Raw genomic sequence first — 19802 nt, 5'->3', positions numbered from 1 at the left:
GAGCGTGATGCATTCATGACACAGCTGTAATAACAGTATATCAAGTTTTATTGTCTATCCAACAACAGTGATCCCTTATGGTTTGTCAAACAATATGAAACTGCTACATACAGTTAACAGTAGATGACACTAATCAAGTCACTATTTCAATTCAGTTTGACAGTGAATTAAATAGTGCAGGTTCATTAATGCGATTGCATTTATTTAAGACTGGATTGCAATTGATCCCATTCCAGACACAGCCCTAAAAATGGCTTATTTAAGAAAGAACTGTCTTTCATACTGAGCCATGTCTCAGTGTAAAAATGACAGCTTAGGATTTATCATGATAAAAATAAATTACAGGAAAAAAATAAGGGTGCATCTAAAAGTAAGACTAATTTCATGACACGCTAACAGACTCAAACAACATGAGAAACAAGGAATGATGGTGGAATGTGTCACAAAACTTGGCTAAAGGTTTAATTAAAAAATAAAACTCAGTTCTGTGTATTGCTAAATCTACTGACGAAGGGCCTGCGGTGTGTAAGGGCACAGAGAAAATCAGAAAGTAAACAAACATCATCAAAATGAATGTATCCATTTCTCCACCGTGAGGTCATTTAAAGATTTTAAAAGAAAGGAGGGAAATAAAAAGGGGAGTTGCTACAATCACTATAATTACACTAATTACACAACGCTGCTATAAAATCAGCAACATTTTCACATAAAACAAAAATCTATAAAAAGCTGTGTGACATCTGTATAATCAAAATGACACAGCTATAAAGTGTGATTTAAACGTATTGTTAGAAAATGTAAGGTGTGCACATACCCAGTGTAATAGACCGCTGTTCGCTACTCTCACAAGAAGAAGAAGAGCTTTAAAGAGTCTCTCGAGGGAGGGGTACCATAACGTCTGGAATTAACCACTAACTCGTCAGGCTCCAGGAAACAGGTCCAGTGTTTGAAAAAGCATTACGTGTTTAATTCCTCACCTAAACTGACTTTACGGACACTTCAAGACTCCAAAGTGCAAAGCTACACTCAAGATCAAAGTGATGGCAGCAACGATTGATCCACTTCCAGTTTGTGGAGGTTGAAGTTGGTCCAGTTTGATTCTGAGGATATTAGATGTGAGTTTGGGAGTGTGTGTGTGTGTGTGTGAGAGAGAGAGAGAGAGAGAGAGAGAGAGAGAGAGAGAGAGTGTGTGTGTGTGTGTTTTGAGGGGCAGGAGCGTGTTTAAAATCTTTCCTGCTTGGCGTCTCCGATGGCCCCCCACACGTCAAAGACAAACTCATCGGGAAAGGCGAAGTCTCCGAGGGTCTCGTCCAACGCCATGGCGAATTCATCCGGGTTATTCTTGTCACGGCCGACCTCCACCATCGTAGCGGCTGCAGAGAGAGAGAAGAGAAGAAGAACATTTTACTGAATGACTGTAGCGATGGTCAGGATTTCTCTTAGCTAGATACAAGATGTATGATATGTGTCAAATCAGGCCCCCGGTGGGTTTAATTTCGGCCCGCAGGATAATTTTGAATTACTGGCCCGCCGGTATATTGCACGCACACCTTCACTCTCAATCCTGAGGGTTCCCTCAGCTCAGAGCCTGAGCCCAAACCTTGATGAACTTGCACCCGAGATGAGATGCCAAGTATCTGCTTGAACTAGCATCACAGCAGCAAACTGAGTTTACATGGATGTTTCCTTCTGCACTTTGTGTGGTTTCTGTTTGTTTGTTTTTTTCTTTGAGGGAAATTGTTTTTTTGAAGCTGTTGTTGGCCTGTGGAAAAATGTAATCATAAGAAATGACTGCAGATAGAGCCATAAGAAATGAATGATGAAACTGATTATTTAATGTTTTTTTTTTTATAGGCAATCATTTAAGCTTTGTTAGTTCCAGGTTTAATATGTGCAATAAGTTCATTTCAATAAGTTTTGCAATAAACATTGAACCAGTCCGGCCCTCGACTAGTACCCATTTTTTTATTTTGGCCCACTGTGTATTTGAGTTCGACACCCCTGAATTAGACCATTCATAATTCCCAGTCTAATGACAGGTTGGCCTGACCTTCTGAAAGAATCCTTCTCTGTTTTAGCTAGTGAATCTTACATTTGAACTCCAAATGAATATTACTGAATGAATACAAACAAGTACGCTAGGCAGAATTAGCCATTAGCCCTAGATAAGTATAGCGGTGGTAATGTTATTGCTTTACTTTAGTTGGAAAAACCGTACAAGCAAATCATCTTGTCATTCCTCAGAAGAGTTACGTACATACTCGTCGTGATATTTGTGAATATTCTCACTCACCCAGTTCAGTGTCTCTGATTCCCATGTAGCTCTCCAGAAGGTCGTCCACTTTCTTTACCGCCTTCTCCTCAAATTCTGTTGGCTAGAAAAGACAAAACAAACAACACAGTTTCAATCATTCTCATCCAAGGGTTTTACTGCAGTATGTTGCCGTTATCTTGCACGACAGTACATAATAAGGAGATCAGTCTGATCAGTGATTTATTATTCCAGATGAAGGCTGACAAATAGTGCATGATGATTTGGAGAAACTGCAGGATGAGTAACATCTTTTGTTTGTTTGTGTGTATCTTCAACAGAGAGAGCCTTTACGATGATATCATGAGCAAGAAAAGACAACTTCCAAGTATTCTTTATAATCATTTCAACAGTTGCATGTGTAAAGTGAGAAAAGTTATGTTTCCCAGTAGAGGAACTCCAAAACACCCAGGTCTCAGTGAGATTCCCTAAATAAGCTCACCTCCTCCTCTACAGTGGCTGGGCCCTTGGAGCGGAGTCTCAGGGTCCCCCTCCCCGTGCCGATCTTGCTCTCGCTGGCAGGTTTGGCCCCTTTTGACCTGGGCTCAAGCATTTCTGTCAATCAGAAGGCACGTTTATTTATATAGCACATTTCAACAACAACGCAATTCAAAGTGCTTTGGGACATAGTGCCAAAGAAACACTTTATAATATTACATTTAGACACAATAAAAACTGATATTAAATTCCAAGACAATACGAATTAAAACTAAAACAGAATAAGAGAGGTACAAAAACTATAAAATAAGTGACAGTGCTTTGATTTGATTTAATAAAAGGCAAAGGAAAAAAGAAAAGTCTTCAGGAGGAAAGACAGTGGGTGTTTCTCAATGTCGAGGAAAGCTGCTCCAGAGCCACCATTTCAAGGATGCTACGTCATCGAGTCCCGCCGAAGGACTGTTCCAATGTCCAGCATTCTACCGAGCCTGGCGTCCTTGGTTGCGGGACATTTCGAGGCTGCACATGTGTGTCCTCCGCGGTCTTAAAATCTCCACAATACTGTGTGCCTGTTCCACAATGCTTCGTTTTCCGAGGCTAGGTAGGATTCTTGCCTCGCTTCTGAAGGACCTGACTCGGAGGGACATGTCCTACCAAGGAAGCGTCCTCGACATTGAGAAACACCCGGTATCTCAAAATGTCATGCTGCTGAACCTAAGCAGCAACACACTGATGTCTTCAGCTCCTTATAACCACACATGAACATTATAAAAATGACCAGTTATGGTTTCTGTAAGATATTTTTTAGCCCTGAAAGAAAAGCAGTGCAGTCGCCAAGGTATCATTTGACCTTCTTGAAGCATAGATAAGCATTCCAATGTTTTTTTTTTTTATGCAAATCATATTATAATGACTCATGATTTCTTGCGGACATGCTGAGAAACTCTGCAGCACGAGCTCCCTCCTGGATAAGTTTAGTGAGTAAACCCTGAAGGTGTGTGAATGCTGATATGTTTCTGTACGGCGCCTCTGACTCACCAAAGGCCTTCATGGGCTCCACCAGTTTCAGTGTGAACATCTTGTCTTTGGGCAGCTCTTTAAGCATGCGGGCGACCTCATAATGCCGCGTCCCCACGATGTTATGTCCGTTTATACACTGTACGTGGTCGCCCACATTAATCACCTTCACCGCGTCCACCACGCTGCCATCTTTGATACGCTGCAATACACATCAAGTCAGGGGAAATTAAAAGCCAGCAAAATCATGTCACACATTTAACAGGCGCCACACACAAAAATAAAGGTTGGTCCAAGATAAAAATACAGAGGCAGACAACAGTGTGTATACTCCTGCAATACTTCCTCAAGTCTACTGTATCTGCCCTTTCATTGCGTTGCATAACTGATGTAAAACCACTAAAAGATCAAAAAGGCTATTCGTGTTGTAAAGAGTCTTTTTTCGATCCAAAGAAGTGAAGATTAAGTTGTGTTAAAATATAAATATAAAGTAGTTCTATTTCACACACTGCAATATGTTACATTTGAATATATCTGAAAAAGTTTGTCACTGAATTTTAAGCAGAGCTGAAACACATATGAACTAATTCATTCGTCGATCGACACATTTACAATAGCTTACTATTTTATTAGATATCAGATGAACCACGTGAATAAGTCCTCATAAAGACATGATGTTTTCAGCCATGCACTGGAAATGTCAATATTTGATGTCATATTAAACTCAAAATTCACTGCCTTTTCCAACATTTTACTGATTCATCTAGACAATTATCTGCAGAATAATGTATTATAAAAATATAATATATCAATATAGATGATTATTAGTGGCAGCCCTACTTTAAAGTCGCTACAACAGCATTAAACACCGACTAAGGCTCGACTGTGACATAAACACCGTCAGCTGCAGTGCTGTTGGGCATCACATGATGGCACATGTGAGCACAGTTATTGTGAGTAAGAGGTCTCAGACTAAATAAGCTCATTAGACCGGTTCGCATCTACAGAGCAGAAACACTGAGCTGAATTAGGACTTCCACTATGAGAGCAAGTGTGTGAAGTGACCTTAAATATGAGTTAGTTAGTTACGCAAACAAGTCCATTTAGCAACTGCTATACTGATCTGTACAAGCTGTGGTTCACACAATAAAGTCATTTCAGCATCTTCAATCATTCATTCTCAAGTACTGTCGGTTTCCAAACACAAGAATTTGGTATTTTTGTACAAGTTAGACACAAAGAACAGAACATATATCAAATATATTAACTAATATTATTATATTTAATGCCTCTTAGCATATTATGGTAGACTGGTAGATTAGGATGGGAACTTATTTATTTTTGTATGTACATAAGGGACTTTTATGACCTTACATGACATTCTACACGACTTGGAAAAAAAAAAAACAATTATTTAAATACGTTTGTTAGTTTGAAACTATAAAAAGCTCACTGAATAATTCGTATCTTGGTAGAGCTTCATTTCTGATATTGGAATGAACAAAATATATCTAAGGACAGCGAATCGCATATTGGTAAACATGACTTTACAGCAGCGTTTCCGCCAGGGGGGCGCCTTGCCGTCATTTGACCCCTCGAATTATTAGAAAAAATTCTAATAATTCGAGAGAAGATCAAGTTTATATTGCTTGAAATGACGAAAAGGAAAAAGGACAAGGACATCCCTCTGTTGGAGGGGCAAAGGAGTCTGGTGGGATTATTTTCGCCGCCAGCAAAGCGTGTTCCTGTGACGGAAAGTGTACTGCCGGCGAGCCTTGACGGGGGGTGCTAGTGGAGCACGCGCGTGAACTGCGAAATCCCATCACTAACACGTAAAGAGATAGTATCTATAAGGGACGGCTCAATTCAAAATTCAAGTCACGTGACACGATGTGATGTGACGTCACACCCCACCCCCCCGCTCTCGGGTTGGACGCCCTCTCAGCCCTGGTCTGGTGGAAACACTGCTTTACAGTACGTTTACCAGATAAGGAAATGACAATAAACATCAAGTAATTTTTCTTCCAATTCATTCCATTTAATTCCCAAGCCTCAGTTTCTCCTTCGAGGATACAAGGACTACTTTATTATCATTCTGCAACACAAGGTTGAACAACAAGAACACTATCAACAGAAACCAAATGAACAAAAGGTGCATTCGGTGGTGGCATGCTTGGGATATGCACCCCCAGGAGGAACTCGACACCAGTGTGTTTCAAAAGGTTAAATGTGAAAGGATAAGAAGCTCTGTCTCTTCGTACCTTTATGAAAGCGTATCCGCTCCTGTCAGTGATGGTGAGGCCAGAGCATCTTCAGATTTATGGAGCTCCAACCGTCTTCTTGATCCTTTAATGTGGCGAAGATGAATCTCGAGACCCGCGATATGGCCCCCCAGAAGCTTGTCCATGTCGATCTTGTGAGTGTTGAGGGTGCAGGAACATGTCTGGAAAAACACACAGACAGGAAGCAGGCAGATTTAGCACTAAGAAGCATGTAAACTTTCAATGGCAAGACCTTTTTTAAGACCTTTCCATACATTTTAAGACCTCATCGCCACTTTTGAGTTTAACAGGTTACTCTTGGCGACACCACCTTTACCTCCAGTTGACTATATACAGGTATCAACTTGTCCAAAGAGGTTGTATTCTACCCTATTCTCCTACTACGCCGGTTGTTAAACAACATGTTATGGGGAAATGCAAGTATCCTGCGTCCAAATGGATTGGAAGTAAGAGGAGGACAATCAATCTGTATATAGTCATGTGAGGTAAAGTGTGTCGCCAAGGAACCGTGTAAAACTCAAAGTGGCGATGAGGTCTTAAAAGTGGAAAAGGGTCTTAAAAAAGGTCTTGAAAGGGTCTTACATGCTTTCATTATGTGCTAAATCTGCCTGCTTCCTGTCTGTGGTGTTTCCCAAGAGTCATGTTCTGCCACCCTCAACACTCACAAGATTCGACATGGACAAGCTTTCTGGGGGGCCCAGATCGGTTCGAGGACTTCATCTTCGCCCACATTAAACGGGATCAGAAGGAGGTGGAGGTCCATGAATCTGAAGATGCTCTGGGCCTCACCATCACTGACCAACGGAGCGGGATACGGCTTCATAAAGGTACGAAGAGACAGAGCCTTCTTATCTTTCCACATTTAACCTTTTGAAAACACACTGGTGCGAGTTCCTCCTGGTTGGCATATCCCAATACATTGCACCACAGGAATGCACTTTTTGTTTCATTTGGTTTCTGTTGATAGTGTCTGTTGTTCAACCTTGTGTTGCAGAATGATAATAAAGTAGTCCTTGTATCCTCGAAGGAGAAACTGAGGCTTGGGAATTAAATGGAATGAATTGGAAGAAAAATTACTTGATGTTTATTGTCATTTCCTTATCTGGTAAACGTACTGTAAAGCAGTGTTTCCACCAGACCAGGGCTGAGAGGGCGTCCAACCCGAGAGCGGGGGGGTGGGGTGTGACGTCACATCACATCGTGTCACGTGACTTGAATTTTGAATTGAGCCGTCCCTTATAGATACTATCTCTTTACGTGTTAGTGATGGGATTTCGCAGTTCACGCGCGTGCTCCACTAGCACCCCCCGTCAAGGCTCGCCGGCAGTACACTTTCCGTCACAGGAACACGCTTTGCTGGCGGCGAAAATAATCCCACCAGACTCCTTTGCCCCTCCAACAGAGGGATGTCCTTGTCCTTTTTCCTTTTCGTCATTTCAAGCAATATAAACTTGATCTTCTCTCGAATTATTAGAATTTTTTCTAATAATTCGAGGGGTCAAATGACGGCAAGGCGCCCCCCTGGCGGAAACGCTGCTGTAAAGTCATGTTTACCAATATGCGATTCGCTGTCCTTAGATATATTTTGTTCATTCCAATATCAGAAATGAAGCTCTACCAAGATACGAATTATTCAGTGAGCTTTTTATAGTTTCAAACTAACAAACGTATTTAAATAATTGTTTTTTTTTTTTCCAAGTCGTGTAGAATGTCATGTAAGGTCATAAAAGTCCCTTATGTACATACAAAAATAAATAAGTTCCCATCCTAATCTACCAGTCTACCATAATATGCTAAGAGGCATTAAATATAATAATATTAGTTAATATATTTGATATATGTTCTGTTCTTTGTGTCTAACTTGTACAAAAATACCAAATTCTTGTGTTTGGAAACCGACAGTACTTGAGAATGAATGATTGAAGATGCTGAAATGACTTTATTGTGTGAACCACAGCTTGTACAGATCAGTATAGCAGTTGCTAAATGGACTTGTTTGCGTAACTAACTAACNGATTTAGCACATAAGAAAGCATGTAAGACCTTTCAAGACCTTTTTTAAGACCCTTTCCATACATTTTTAGACCTCATCGCCACTTTGAGTTTTAACCGGTTACCTTGGCGACACACTTTACCTCACATTGACTATATACAGTATTGATTGTCCTTCCTCCTTATCTTCCAACCATTTGGACGCAGACTTGCATTTCCCCATAACGATGTTGTTTAACAACCGGCGTAGTAGGAGAATAGGGGTAGAATACAACCTCTTTGGACAATTGATATACTTATTGAAAACAAGCTACTAAATTGATTGATCAACTTTTAATACTTTTTAAGACCCCGCGGACACCCTGCAAAGAGACTGACTTCAAAAACAAGCATTATTAAAATCTGAATCAGGTTTATTGCCACGTCGGTTTAGAATCTAAATTGGAATAGCTGTGTAGTTTTAAAAGAGGAAGCATTGAACGTTTAAAGTTTTAAAGTAAAGTACGGAGAATGAGGTCGCTGAGTTTAAAAAGTAGTGTGGAAAGTTATTATGATGATTCAATAAAAGGTGACTGAATGCATTTAAAAAGACTATAATCACTTAACAACAACAACAACAAAGAGGCCCTACTGTAAATGACAACATGTCTTCATCTTTAATACACAATCAAAAGATGACCCTCATGTTAGTCACAGCCTGCAGAGTGACGCAGATTCAAAAATAAATGTTTGAGTGCAGATGACGCAGCAGTGTGCTAAATACAGGAATCATCAGGAGCTCTTCACTGCAGCAGCCAAGTTATGCCCTCTGTCCCCTCACAGTGTCCTCACAGTGCCCTCACAGTGTCTGAGTTTTAAGTCCTGAGCCTGTGATGAAGCCAAAGAGGAAAAGTGACCTTTCCTTCCTCGGCCAGAAATGTGGAAATGTGGCTTCACACCTAACGGTCTGCCACGTCTTGGCAGGACAGAGGGGGAGGAGATGTGATCCACAGAAACACGATACACAAGCGGTCTGATTTAACAGCACTTTAAACCCCGGAGGAGGAGACCGATGGGAGTGAATCATTTATTACGCTCTCCTAGACAGAAGCTATTAATAAGATCTCAGTTTCAGCTTCTTTATTTATCTTATGCACAACAAACAAACAGAGAGCAGTTCTTAGCAGTAAGTGTCACAGGCTCCTTCCAACAGAGCATATTACATAATAATAACTACTATCTGCCGTGACACTTTTTTTTTTTTTAAATACATATTTTTCTTATCTTTATCATGTTTTTATAATTTTCTTGTGTATGTTTGCAGACCGAACATCTAACAAAGAAAGTCCGAAAGAAAAGTATAAAAAGGAAAAAAATGTTAGTCAAAATAAAACATCAATCTCAACAGAGTGCCACAGTGACACGTCCTAAAACCCGGAAGTAAGTTAGCATTTTACCACTTCCGGTTCCTTCGACAAAAAGCAATGGGATTTCTCCATATGATTTTGGAAAATAGCTGGAAATAAGGTCTGTGGTTGAAACACATTGAAGAGATGGATCACGTTTTGTTCTGCGACATTAAATACATCAGCAGTGACCCCACTGGAGATTTCTGAAGAGTTGACGTGTCTGAAAAACGATGGTTGTTACCAAGTGGCTGAATAGGACTACAGAAGCTGTCAAGGCCGCTTTACGTCATTACACCGAACACGTTAAAACTCCGCTAAGTTTGTTTTCCCCCCGTGTTCTGCTTGAAAGCAAATACCTGCCTCGTGCAAACTGTTAAAACAAAAGCTTCAACTTGTAAAATTTTGAATCTGTATTTTTGAATATGGATCTTAAGTTGGCGTGACGTTGAAGCAGCGACCCTGCTGTAGTTCCTTTATGGCATTACGTTAGCATTTTGCTTCTGGCGACTAGATTTATGATTATAAAATTGTAAAAGTAGTGTAGACATGTGGATATTATCCGGCTGAACAAAACGTGATCCGTCTCTTAAATGTGTCTCAACCACAGACCTTATTTCCAGCTATTTTCCAACATCCTATGGAGAAATTGCATTGGTTTTTGAAGCAGCTTACTTCCGGGTTTCAGGACGCGTCACTGTGGCACTCTATATAGAATTATTAATAAGTGTTTTTAAACTAATCACTTAATAAATAATCACAAAGAAAAGTAATAGATCTAGAATCTAAATATAAATAATTCAAGTTAAAATAAGGGGATTATAATACAAAAGAAAACGTATGTAATTTAAACGTAGTTGCAAATGATTACACTGAAACTGTAAGTATAAGCATATAAAAGGTAAAGTGATCTACTTTAATCTCTATTTACCTAAGTTAACCTTATGAGTTACTAGCCTCTGTTGTGATATCAGCTTCATTATCTGGCTTGGGAGAATACCCCGCCAGGATTTAGTGTCTGACTTCCTGATTGTACCACTTTGGAAAGGGATTGATTCGTGCTGCTCCATCAGAAGTATGACCTTTGAGCACCAATCAGGCTCTGGCAGCGAGGCCGGCCTTGTTTGGGCTTTTCTTGTTCACATACACACATACACATTTAGCAACATGGCCTCATGCGTTGCCTTGGGAAACCAGACTATAAAAGAATGAGATTATAATAAAGGGAGGCCACTAGAGAAGGAGAGGAGGCGAGGGAGGGGTGTAGCTGAATTGATGGCTCTTTTCCATAACAGTACCCCCTTCCAGGCAGGGCATTACCCATGAGTGAGTGGGAGGAGCGGCAGCAGACGCCTACACCCGGTTACCAAGGCTGCGCCTGCTCTCAGCGTGTTCACACTGACGGGTGTATCTGGGATGCAGCGTCACACACACACTGCAGAGCCACTGTCCTCCTCTTACAAACCTGACTCACTACGACAGATACTACACCTCCCACTGCCTGCACCACCCTGACCACAACCCTGATAACCACACACAGAGGGCGAGTGAAAGGAGAGGCAGGGCCATCTGTTCAGAACCACACAATATAGAGACACAAATGGGTTGATGAATCAAAAGAGGAAGATACACAATCAAGGGGAGAATAATCAGATCAAATCTTAATATGAGTTTTGAGACGATACTAAAATGTGGCCTTACATCTGCTATGATGAGTCATGAGTTAATTATTCGTGCTAAATGGCTGTTTTAGGCCTCGAAAAGAGAGAGAGAAGTTTCTTATTTAAAAGAAGACATTATTTGACTATTTTCTGATATCTTAAACCAAGCGATTAATCCTTGAAAACCATCGGCAGATTGATTGATAAGGAAAACTATTGTTAGATGCAAACCTAATTTGTTGAAGTGCTCGCATATAGAAACATCTAGAATCTATGATTATTAGTTTAGTTTATTTATTTATTTGTTTATAGTGTCGTGGACAGTCCCATCGATGAACTGTCACAAAAACAGTAAATGGAGCAGCTTTAGTCGACAATTTCCAGCTGTTGTCCCCGGCCGGATGGTAAGAGACATCAACAGCATTAGTTATAAAAAAATATAAAATAAAATAAAAAGGATGAAAGACAAGTAGATACAGGCGAACGGATAAGAGAGGATTAAAGAGAACAATAAACAACACGTTACTGCATACAGTACATGTCACAGATAGCACATCACAATCACATAAGGGGCAGCATCCATGATCACAACATGTAACACAACATGTAACACACGCGCCATACTCAACACAGACTAGTGTGTGCAGGTGTAGTTCTCAGTGAACCATGTTTTGAAGTGAGCTGTGAAGGTGGTATGTGAATGTATGTCTTTGATTTGAGTGGGTAGAGAGTTCCAGTTTTGTATTGCTCTGACCGAGAATGATGAGTGACCAAAAGTACTCTTCCTGAATGGGACCGTCGCCACATGTGGAGCTTCTAGTGGTCAGCCTGGTGTTGTTACGTTGAGTAACCAATGAGTTAAGAGGTGGAGGGGCTGTATTTTTTACACCAGAACGATGTTCCTATACTTTATTAAATGTTCCCAACTCCGGATGTTATGCTTGTTGAGGATGGTACAGTGATGGGAGCTGTGATAATACTTTTGTCACATAGACTCACTCCAACATTAAAAAACAATAAGGGAACAGAGTTAGAGAAATACGTGTTGTACCAGTTTTGAAAACCTAGTCCTTTTGTTTTGTAGGAGGGCCTCTGCAGAGAAATCGTCTCACTGGTAAAAACCTACTTAACTTTAAACACTAAAGAAACCGACTGCATGGACAGCAAAGATGGCGGAAAACTCCCATGGTCCCTAGCCAAGTCACAAAGTCAACACATGTGGTAATCATTTAGTTTTGATTGAGACAGCAGCAGAAAATGATATTAAGTGATTTCCTTTTAGCTATAGCATGACACACTGCAGCAAAGCTACTCAATTGGTAACTGTACCAGAACTAATGACCTTTGGAGAGTCCCCAAGCTCTCAATTGAGACAAAATGAGACATTTGTCAGGCAGATATTCAACGGTAAACAAGTAAGAGAATACATGTATTGAATCTTTACAAATCTCCAGCTACATGCATTCTGCCCAGCTAGCCCTCCAGCCTGTGTTTGAAGAAAGGTAAGTAAATACAGCCTTTTAATTGGATCTACCTCTAAATGATGTCCTGCACTTAAACTGTGTTGACTGGGGAAACCTGTTCCTCTGTCCACTTACAGCCTCTCCAACAGAACTTTGAATGGCAGAAAGAGGGTAAGAATGATTAAAAGGAGAGTGTCAGGCTTAAAGGAAACTGTTGAACATGTCCCGTTCCACATGTAGTTATTCCTGTGTCAGGTGTTTTTAGCAGTTAACAGGGAATGCTGATGTAAGCTGTGTATTGTGGTGTGGCTGCGTTTCCAACAGGATATCACATCCGTCAGCGTTTAAGCCACTGTAATCATTTACCAAATGTGCGATTCTTCAGAATGAAAACTGAGGGGTTGTTGTTTCATAAAAAGGTGACTCGAAAACAGAGTAAGAGTCTGTGTGAGTGAGCCTGACAACTTAGGGAAGATACATCTGTTTCATAAAGCCAAATTAGAGCTAACCTGATTTTGGTTTTCAAGCACTGATCCATCAATTCAGAGTGAATGGAAATACAAAACTGGGATGTTCAAAAACAATAAGAAGAACATACTAAATAGATCTATAAACTCATGAGTAACATTTAAAAGCAAAAACTAACAAAACAAATGCCATAAAAAAAGCTAAAAATAACAGTTTACACTTGTTAGTGCAGAGGGTGTGAATTTTCTTTGTGTGTAAAAGGCCTTAACAGAATGTATAACAGGCAAGATGCGACATAACTACAACAACAAAAAACTTCAGATTGTCTGTCTGCCCTTTTTCCCCTTTTTGCAATAGACAGAATGATGGGTGTCTGATCCTGATCCTCTCTGATTTTTATTAAATTAAATAAAAAAGAGACACATTTGGAAAAAGCTGCTTATTATTGGGTTTGGTTTGAAGTCATCAACACTGAAACTATTTACCTCTGGTTCAGCCTGAGGTGAAGCTAAGACTGAGAACCAACCTGACCTGATAAGATTATCAAACAGGATTAATTAATAATTCTTAAAATAAGCAACAATAACTCAAGTAAGCCTTGTTTAACAGTTTCTTGATTTGTGAATGCACTAAGAAAACACAGAATCCTTTGAAAATAAACTGCAGATGAATGAATGGGTTGATACCAATGCAGTAATACCAGACCATTTACAGCTATGATGGGAGGGAGAGAGGTCAGTGAAGCAAACAGGGGTCAAACCATCTCGGATACATCACCCTACCATGCCAGACAGGTAATCATAACACACATTGTTTTTTATCTGAGTGTAATTTGTCTCAAACACACATCAATCCTCAGAGAGGCCGATAGAAAGCGCAACTCACCTCAGAGAAACCCTGCAGGCTCAGCTGCCTCTGCAGCGCTGCAGGTAAACAACCACTTAAAAAGGCCTATAAAAACCACATCCAGTCCAATCAGGGACAAACAGGCACACACGCACACACACCTGGGGTCTGACCAAAAACACACACTCCTTATTAGTGTTGGATATGTCACACATGGAGAATTGTTGCTAAATTGCTCCAGGTGTAATGAAGCACAATTATATGTAACCACATGTTCGCTTGAATCATGTTGCAGGATATCTTCAGAATGTGTTACTCATATAAAGGGAAATTACAGTTTAAGATATATAGGAGATTTGTAGATAATTAGCTTGAAAGAGTATTGGTCTTTCTATGGAACCATATTGTGATGATAAGAAAACATGTATTTTTTAACATTTTTCTTATAATGATTTTAAACCAGTTTTGATTCTAGTCACACAATCAGTAAATAAGTTAAGTTTTTCATGTGTAAAGAATGTTGTCAAAGGTATAAGCAAATGATATTATACTAACTGAATATTATTTGACTATTAAGTAATTCTGTATGTACTATTTAGTGTGACACACTTGGTGGCTACTTTACTTAAAAACATCTATAAATAGAGTAAAATCCACCATTAATTCTGAATTTACAAACGTATATTGTTTAGTTTTGGTACACTGTCAGGGAAGTATTTATTATGAAGAATGTCATTTGCAGTGGTTTTGAACTGGACTGCAATATAATGAAAGGTGTCTCCAATGTTTTACACACTGACATGGACAATACTATGAATGTTGTGATGTTGATTTGAGTTGGACTGGATCAGTACATTACACTACTATTAAAGTACTACAAGTCAGTGAGTGCTGGATCTCGGCTAATACAAACAGCAGACCTCATCAAATTAGATTACCGGTATTCCCCCTAATCCCCCCCCCGCCCCACCCCTGATGAACAAATGACTGGCTGCGTACATGGAAGTACTACCACTTGCAAACCAGCCAAACACAAAGGACAAAATAACTTGTTCTTTAACACGACCGCAGCGCAGATATTCAAAGAGTAGGCAAATGTGTGTGTGTTCCTGGTGAGCACGCTCTCACTGCAACAGGTGGACCAGAAGCAACGTCACCGAGCCACACCTAAAATTCTGCGGCTGAAGAGGACAACAACCAGACTTTGACCTGAGCACATAAAAAGATTCCATGCTTAATGTAAAGACTGAAACCCGGTGTCTTACTGCCTGAGATAACATGGAGACTGATCCCAGCTTACATAATATATTCACTGTTAGTGTATTTGCTGTTATAATGATAGGATAGGATAGGACCTTTCCGTCACTTCTGCTTCCTAAATAAAGTGACTTGGTTTAACATGAGCGCTTGTGTCTAATTAAAAAGGCACCACGATGCTTTATTGCATTATTTTTGGAAAGAAATGGGTCACTTATTAAAGGCAATAAGCACAAGAAGACAATGCTATTGTTCATTACATAATTCATATCAGGCCCAGCCAAGCACTCATAACCTCAGAGCCCTAGAGAGGTTTAAAAACAGACACAGCTATGGTCTCTAATGGCTCTATGTGCGAGAATTAAAGTCCTCTAGTTTACTTTAGTCTCACGCTAGATTTAATGAGGCAGTTCCAAAATGACTGTTAATGATTAGTTTCTTTACAGCAGATATTTAAGGAGTAGAATTTATGCATGATTATTATTATCGAAGCGACATCTGTCAAGTTATTTAACTGAATTGACTACAGTTTAACCCACATGCCATCTTGTAAGACAGTAAAGTGAAATCTGTTAGAAACTGTTTTGATCATCTGAATTTAAGAAGGTATACAATTGACTCATATTTTTGCTTTCCCCAGAAAATGTTACCAGACCGGCAGAATTAAAAATGTTAACAAACAAGTCACTATGGTGCTTGCATGAACTCCAACATCAGATTTAAAGGTCACCTATCATGCTATTTTTAGGCAATATTAGCATAGGTCTCAGATATATAAAGATATATAAAAAACATGTCTATGAAGTGTTTTGCTCAAAACACCAAACAGATCACCCATTCTAGCCATGCTTCATATCCCTCTATTTCACTTCCTGTTTCAAAAGTACTGATTTGGGGTTTTTAGCTTTAAAAAAATTAAAAGTTTGATAAAAAATAAAAAAAGGAGGGGGCCCGGCAGCTACTGTCTAAACTAAATACTGCCGTGATGAAACGCCATATCATGGATTATCAAGGATTATTTCTGAAACATTATGGAGCTCAAAGGCTTTCTCTCTTGCCGGTTATACCACAAGGTGAGTTCCTTTTTACTTCCTGCTTCTTCACACACATGCTCTCCAGTACAGGTTAGCTCTGAGTGTTAGCGATGCTAATGTAAACACCGACCATATTACGTCCAAAACAGTCGGGCATTGTTTCTGATAGCAACGTTTCTGATAGGGCCGTGGGTGTAAAGCCAGCCTACATTTCCGATATTACATCATATCGGACGCAAATCTAGATCAGCTCCGTTGTGGCCCCGTTTTTAGAGATTTGGGTACGGAGGAAAAGAGAGAGGGTTTTATTTTCTGACGCTGCGTGAGTTCCCCGACACACCGGGGACACATTTATGTATAAAAGACATAAAAAAGTGCATTTTGCATGATAGGTCTCCTTTAACTTAGATCTACCGTAATTTTCGGACTATAAGGCGCACCTGAATATAAGCCGCAGCAGCGGCATACCACTCTCGGTTCCACTTTTACTTTTGCGCGCTACCTGTCTCACTCTTTTCCGGCCTCCAGCTTTTCCTGCTGGAACCCGCCGCTTAAAGGTGGGGGTCCGCGGACCGGCCATAGAGCCCTTAGAGTTAAAGGTGTTGGCCGTTAGCTGTAACAATCCATAGATTAGCCGCACCGTTATATAAGCCGCAGCTTCGAAAAATAGGGAAAAAGGCGCGGCTTATAGTCCGAAAATTACGGTAATTTTACATTGATAACATGAAAAAAAAAGTCTAAATAGTGTCTGATTTCTAATTTAAAATGACACAACAAATTACTTTTAAAACCATCCTTAACTATATCCTTTCTGTGGGATGTGTAAAAGAATAATTTTCTTGATATGGAGGTCTATGGCTCAGATTTGATCTTTTATTTACAGCTACTTGTGATATTTTGTATATGTAAATGTGTATTAATAGTACATCAAGTAAATATTCATGTTGATTAAAGAGCTAAAGCAGATGGCTTAAGTGTGATCTCAGTGGGAATTATTTTCTTTCAGCACATTTTGAGAGTAGGCTGTGTTTGACAGTTATGTTAAAAAAAAAAATGTCATGATGCAATGGACCCTCCACTTGCTCCTCCCCCATAATACTGACTATAATGTGACCATTTAACACCATTTTAACATTAAATATCATCATCATATCATAAAGAAAGTAGATAAGAAGATAGAGAAAATAATCAAATCCTACAGCAGAAAACTGAGATCCAACTTGAATCTTAATTCCTGAAAATCGGATGCTGTCAGTTTCCCCTGCAATAAATCATACATGTATAATGTTCAGGTTTTGTTCCAACTGTTACAGAAAGATGCTTTTTTAACTTAATGGTAATTTAGAATGGACAAAATATCAGTAACACCTCTTTATAGATTGAGAAGTGTCATTTTGGTATCGTAGCACACCGTTGGAACCAGAACAAAGCCTTACTTGCAGGTATCCATCGGAAAGTAGATTGTAGTTTGTTTTATCTATTTTTATTCTGGGAGAGAGAGGTCACCTCCAGTCAACATGCGCAGCAGGGGGAGGTTTGGGGGTGTTTATGGAGGGAGGAGGCCTGGGCAGAGTCCTCTGGGACGAGTTATCTGGTCAGATTTGAGGCGAAGCCCACCGAGCAGGACGTGAGGGACTTCCTGTGGTAAAAGCTGTGGAGTACAACAACTCACACTCCATCCTTCTGCGTCTGTCTTTGTCTCCGTGTTACTAACTATTCCACTTTTCAGAATAGACCATTAAGTGGCACACAAACTTTATACACCAAGAATGAAGCTTTGTTGAAAATGTGGGTTGATCTTTTTCTTTTGTTACCTGCTTGGCAAGACTCAAAGCATGATTTCAGCAGGAAACTGTTCAGGTGGCAACGACAAAATGAACAACATTGGGAATCTTTACTAGGCCGGTTATATCGATTTTCACTAACTTTACAGAGGGGTCGGACAAGGGATTGAATTGATATGATTTTATTAATATCAATGACATTATCGATGTTGCTTATCGATACAATTCTTTGTATATTTCCTTGTTTAATCCTTAAGAATGTCCTTGTGGGAAAAATAAGCCTTCACCGGCTTTAAGCTTCAACCCAGTAATTGTATTATTTAATAATAACAATTTGTTTATCCTGCCTATGTGGCGCTAGTGTAGTTATAAGATTGGATATTTAACCCTGGTAGACATCCTGCTGCTCAGTTGGAAAGCAGTGTCAATCGTGCGTACTGAGTAGAGGGTGTGTTAAAGACATGGAATTCCAGGAATTCAAGCCTGTTTTACATCAAAAGCCCTTTCCACCTATTAGTGGTGTTAGTAGTGTTCCACCTTTACTTGTAATGACCCTTTGACAGATATTACAAGTAGAACTGTTGTGATTTTTCTTCGTGAGATGAAGCCTGCTTGGCCATGACTTTTTGAACAATTCCAGCAGCGTCGAAGCAGAGTTTCACATCATTCGGTATGAGTTTTCGCAACATGCACTTATCGGAAAACCATGACTGCGTCAATAAAAATGAAAAACCTCTGAGGCATCATTTTTCACTTCCCTGGAATATTTCAAACCGGTTCTCAAATGGAACAGGTTCTCAATTCCTATCCCTATACAAAACAATAGTGCTAAAGCTGGCACACCATCAATGATTTGCTCAAAGACACTTAAGCAGGGCAGTGTTCAGAGACATAAAGGTTTGAGTACCAGTAGTTTCAAACAAGCTGCTAGAAATGTGCCCAAATCCAAAATCCCATTAGCTCCTCTTCTGTGCTTGTTGTTAGGAAAAGAAATGGCAGTAAGGCAGTTTCTGTACTAAACAAGTCTAGACAGAACAGTCCTAATGAGTGTTATTGATAGACATGATATAACATATACCCATAGAACATAGCTGAGTGAATAACTGCAGTTAAAGCCTCAAGAACATTTCCCACGGTCAAATGGTGAGTTTCAAGGAACGCTCCTCTTATCACATGTACATCTTTTGTGATGTCTTTGTGTGATTCACGGTGTACCATGACACCTGAGAAATTCCTTTTCCAACTGTCACACTTGTTGGATGAAGCAACTGTATCTCTTTGGGGGAAGGAAGTTCCTGTCTGCTGATTTTACAGCACAGCAGACTGATAACAGGCTGCCACGCCGGACTATTTAGTTGTATTTCAGGCTGACAAAAGCCAAACATGACACTCACACTTTCCTTTGAAAAGATGAGCTTAAGCAGTCTGGGCTGAGAGGAGGAAACAGCCGGCTTTTGTTTTCAGTATCTCCTCCTCATTAACATGCTTTTCATACTGCTTGCCCTGCAGAAAAACATAATGCTGAATGAAACTGTATCTAAAAATAGAGGTATCCAGTGACTTTATAATGATGATAAGACAGAGCAATCTTAATATTGCAGAGTTAAAGGTGTGCACCACGCAATGCTGGCAGGGCGTGCCTTTGCAAACATCATATAGCTTTGACGTGAGACAATAAAAGTTGACTTTTAATGGACACCACGTGGATAATCTCTAAGAAAAGCAACTTATAAAACTGTTTACCCAAACCTTTACTGCTGGTATTCATCTTGCAGTAGTGAGAGGAGGACTTAAGATTCTTTACTTAAAAGGTAGGGTAGGTAAGAATGGAGAAACCAGCTCGAGTGCGCTAGAATTTGAAAGT

The 19802-nt window shown here is 39.8% G+C and overlaps 1 protein-coding gene across 1 annotated transcript; it reads right to left on the bottom strand.

The window, feature by feature from the left end:
- Positions 1-30: 30 nt before the first annotated feature.
- On the bottom strand, positions 31-6910 carry LOC104957518 (GIPC PDZ domain containing family, member 2). Its single transcript, XM_010785161.1, is given in 7 exon segments — positions 31-1373; positions 2294-2375; positions 2754-2866; positions 3788-3968; positions 6028-6071; positions 6074-6209; positions 6779-6910. Coding segments are annotated over 7 exon segments (840 nt in total). The 3' UTR covers positions 31-1221.
- Between the last annotated feature and the right edge of the window lie 12892 nt (positions 6911-19802).

Source organism: Notothenia coriiceps, unplaced genomic scaffold, assembly GCF_000735185.1.
Source record: "Notothenia coriiceps isolate Sejong01 unplaced genomic scaffold, NC01 NC01_scaffold00027241, whole genome shotgun sequence".
NCBI classification, from domain to species: Eukaryota; Metazoa; Chordata; class Actinopteri; order Perciformes; family Nototheniidae; genus Notothenia; species Notothenia coriiceps.
Note: the sequence above shows the minus strand (reverse complement) of the source record. Positions and strands in the feature narration are given on the sequence as shown.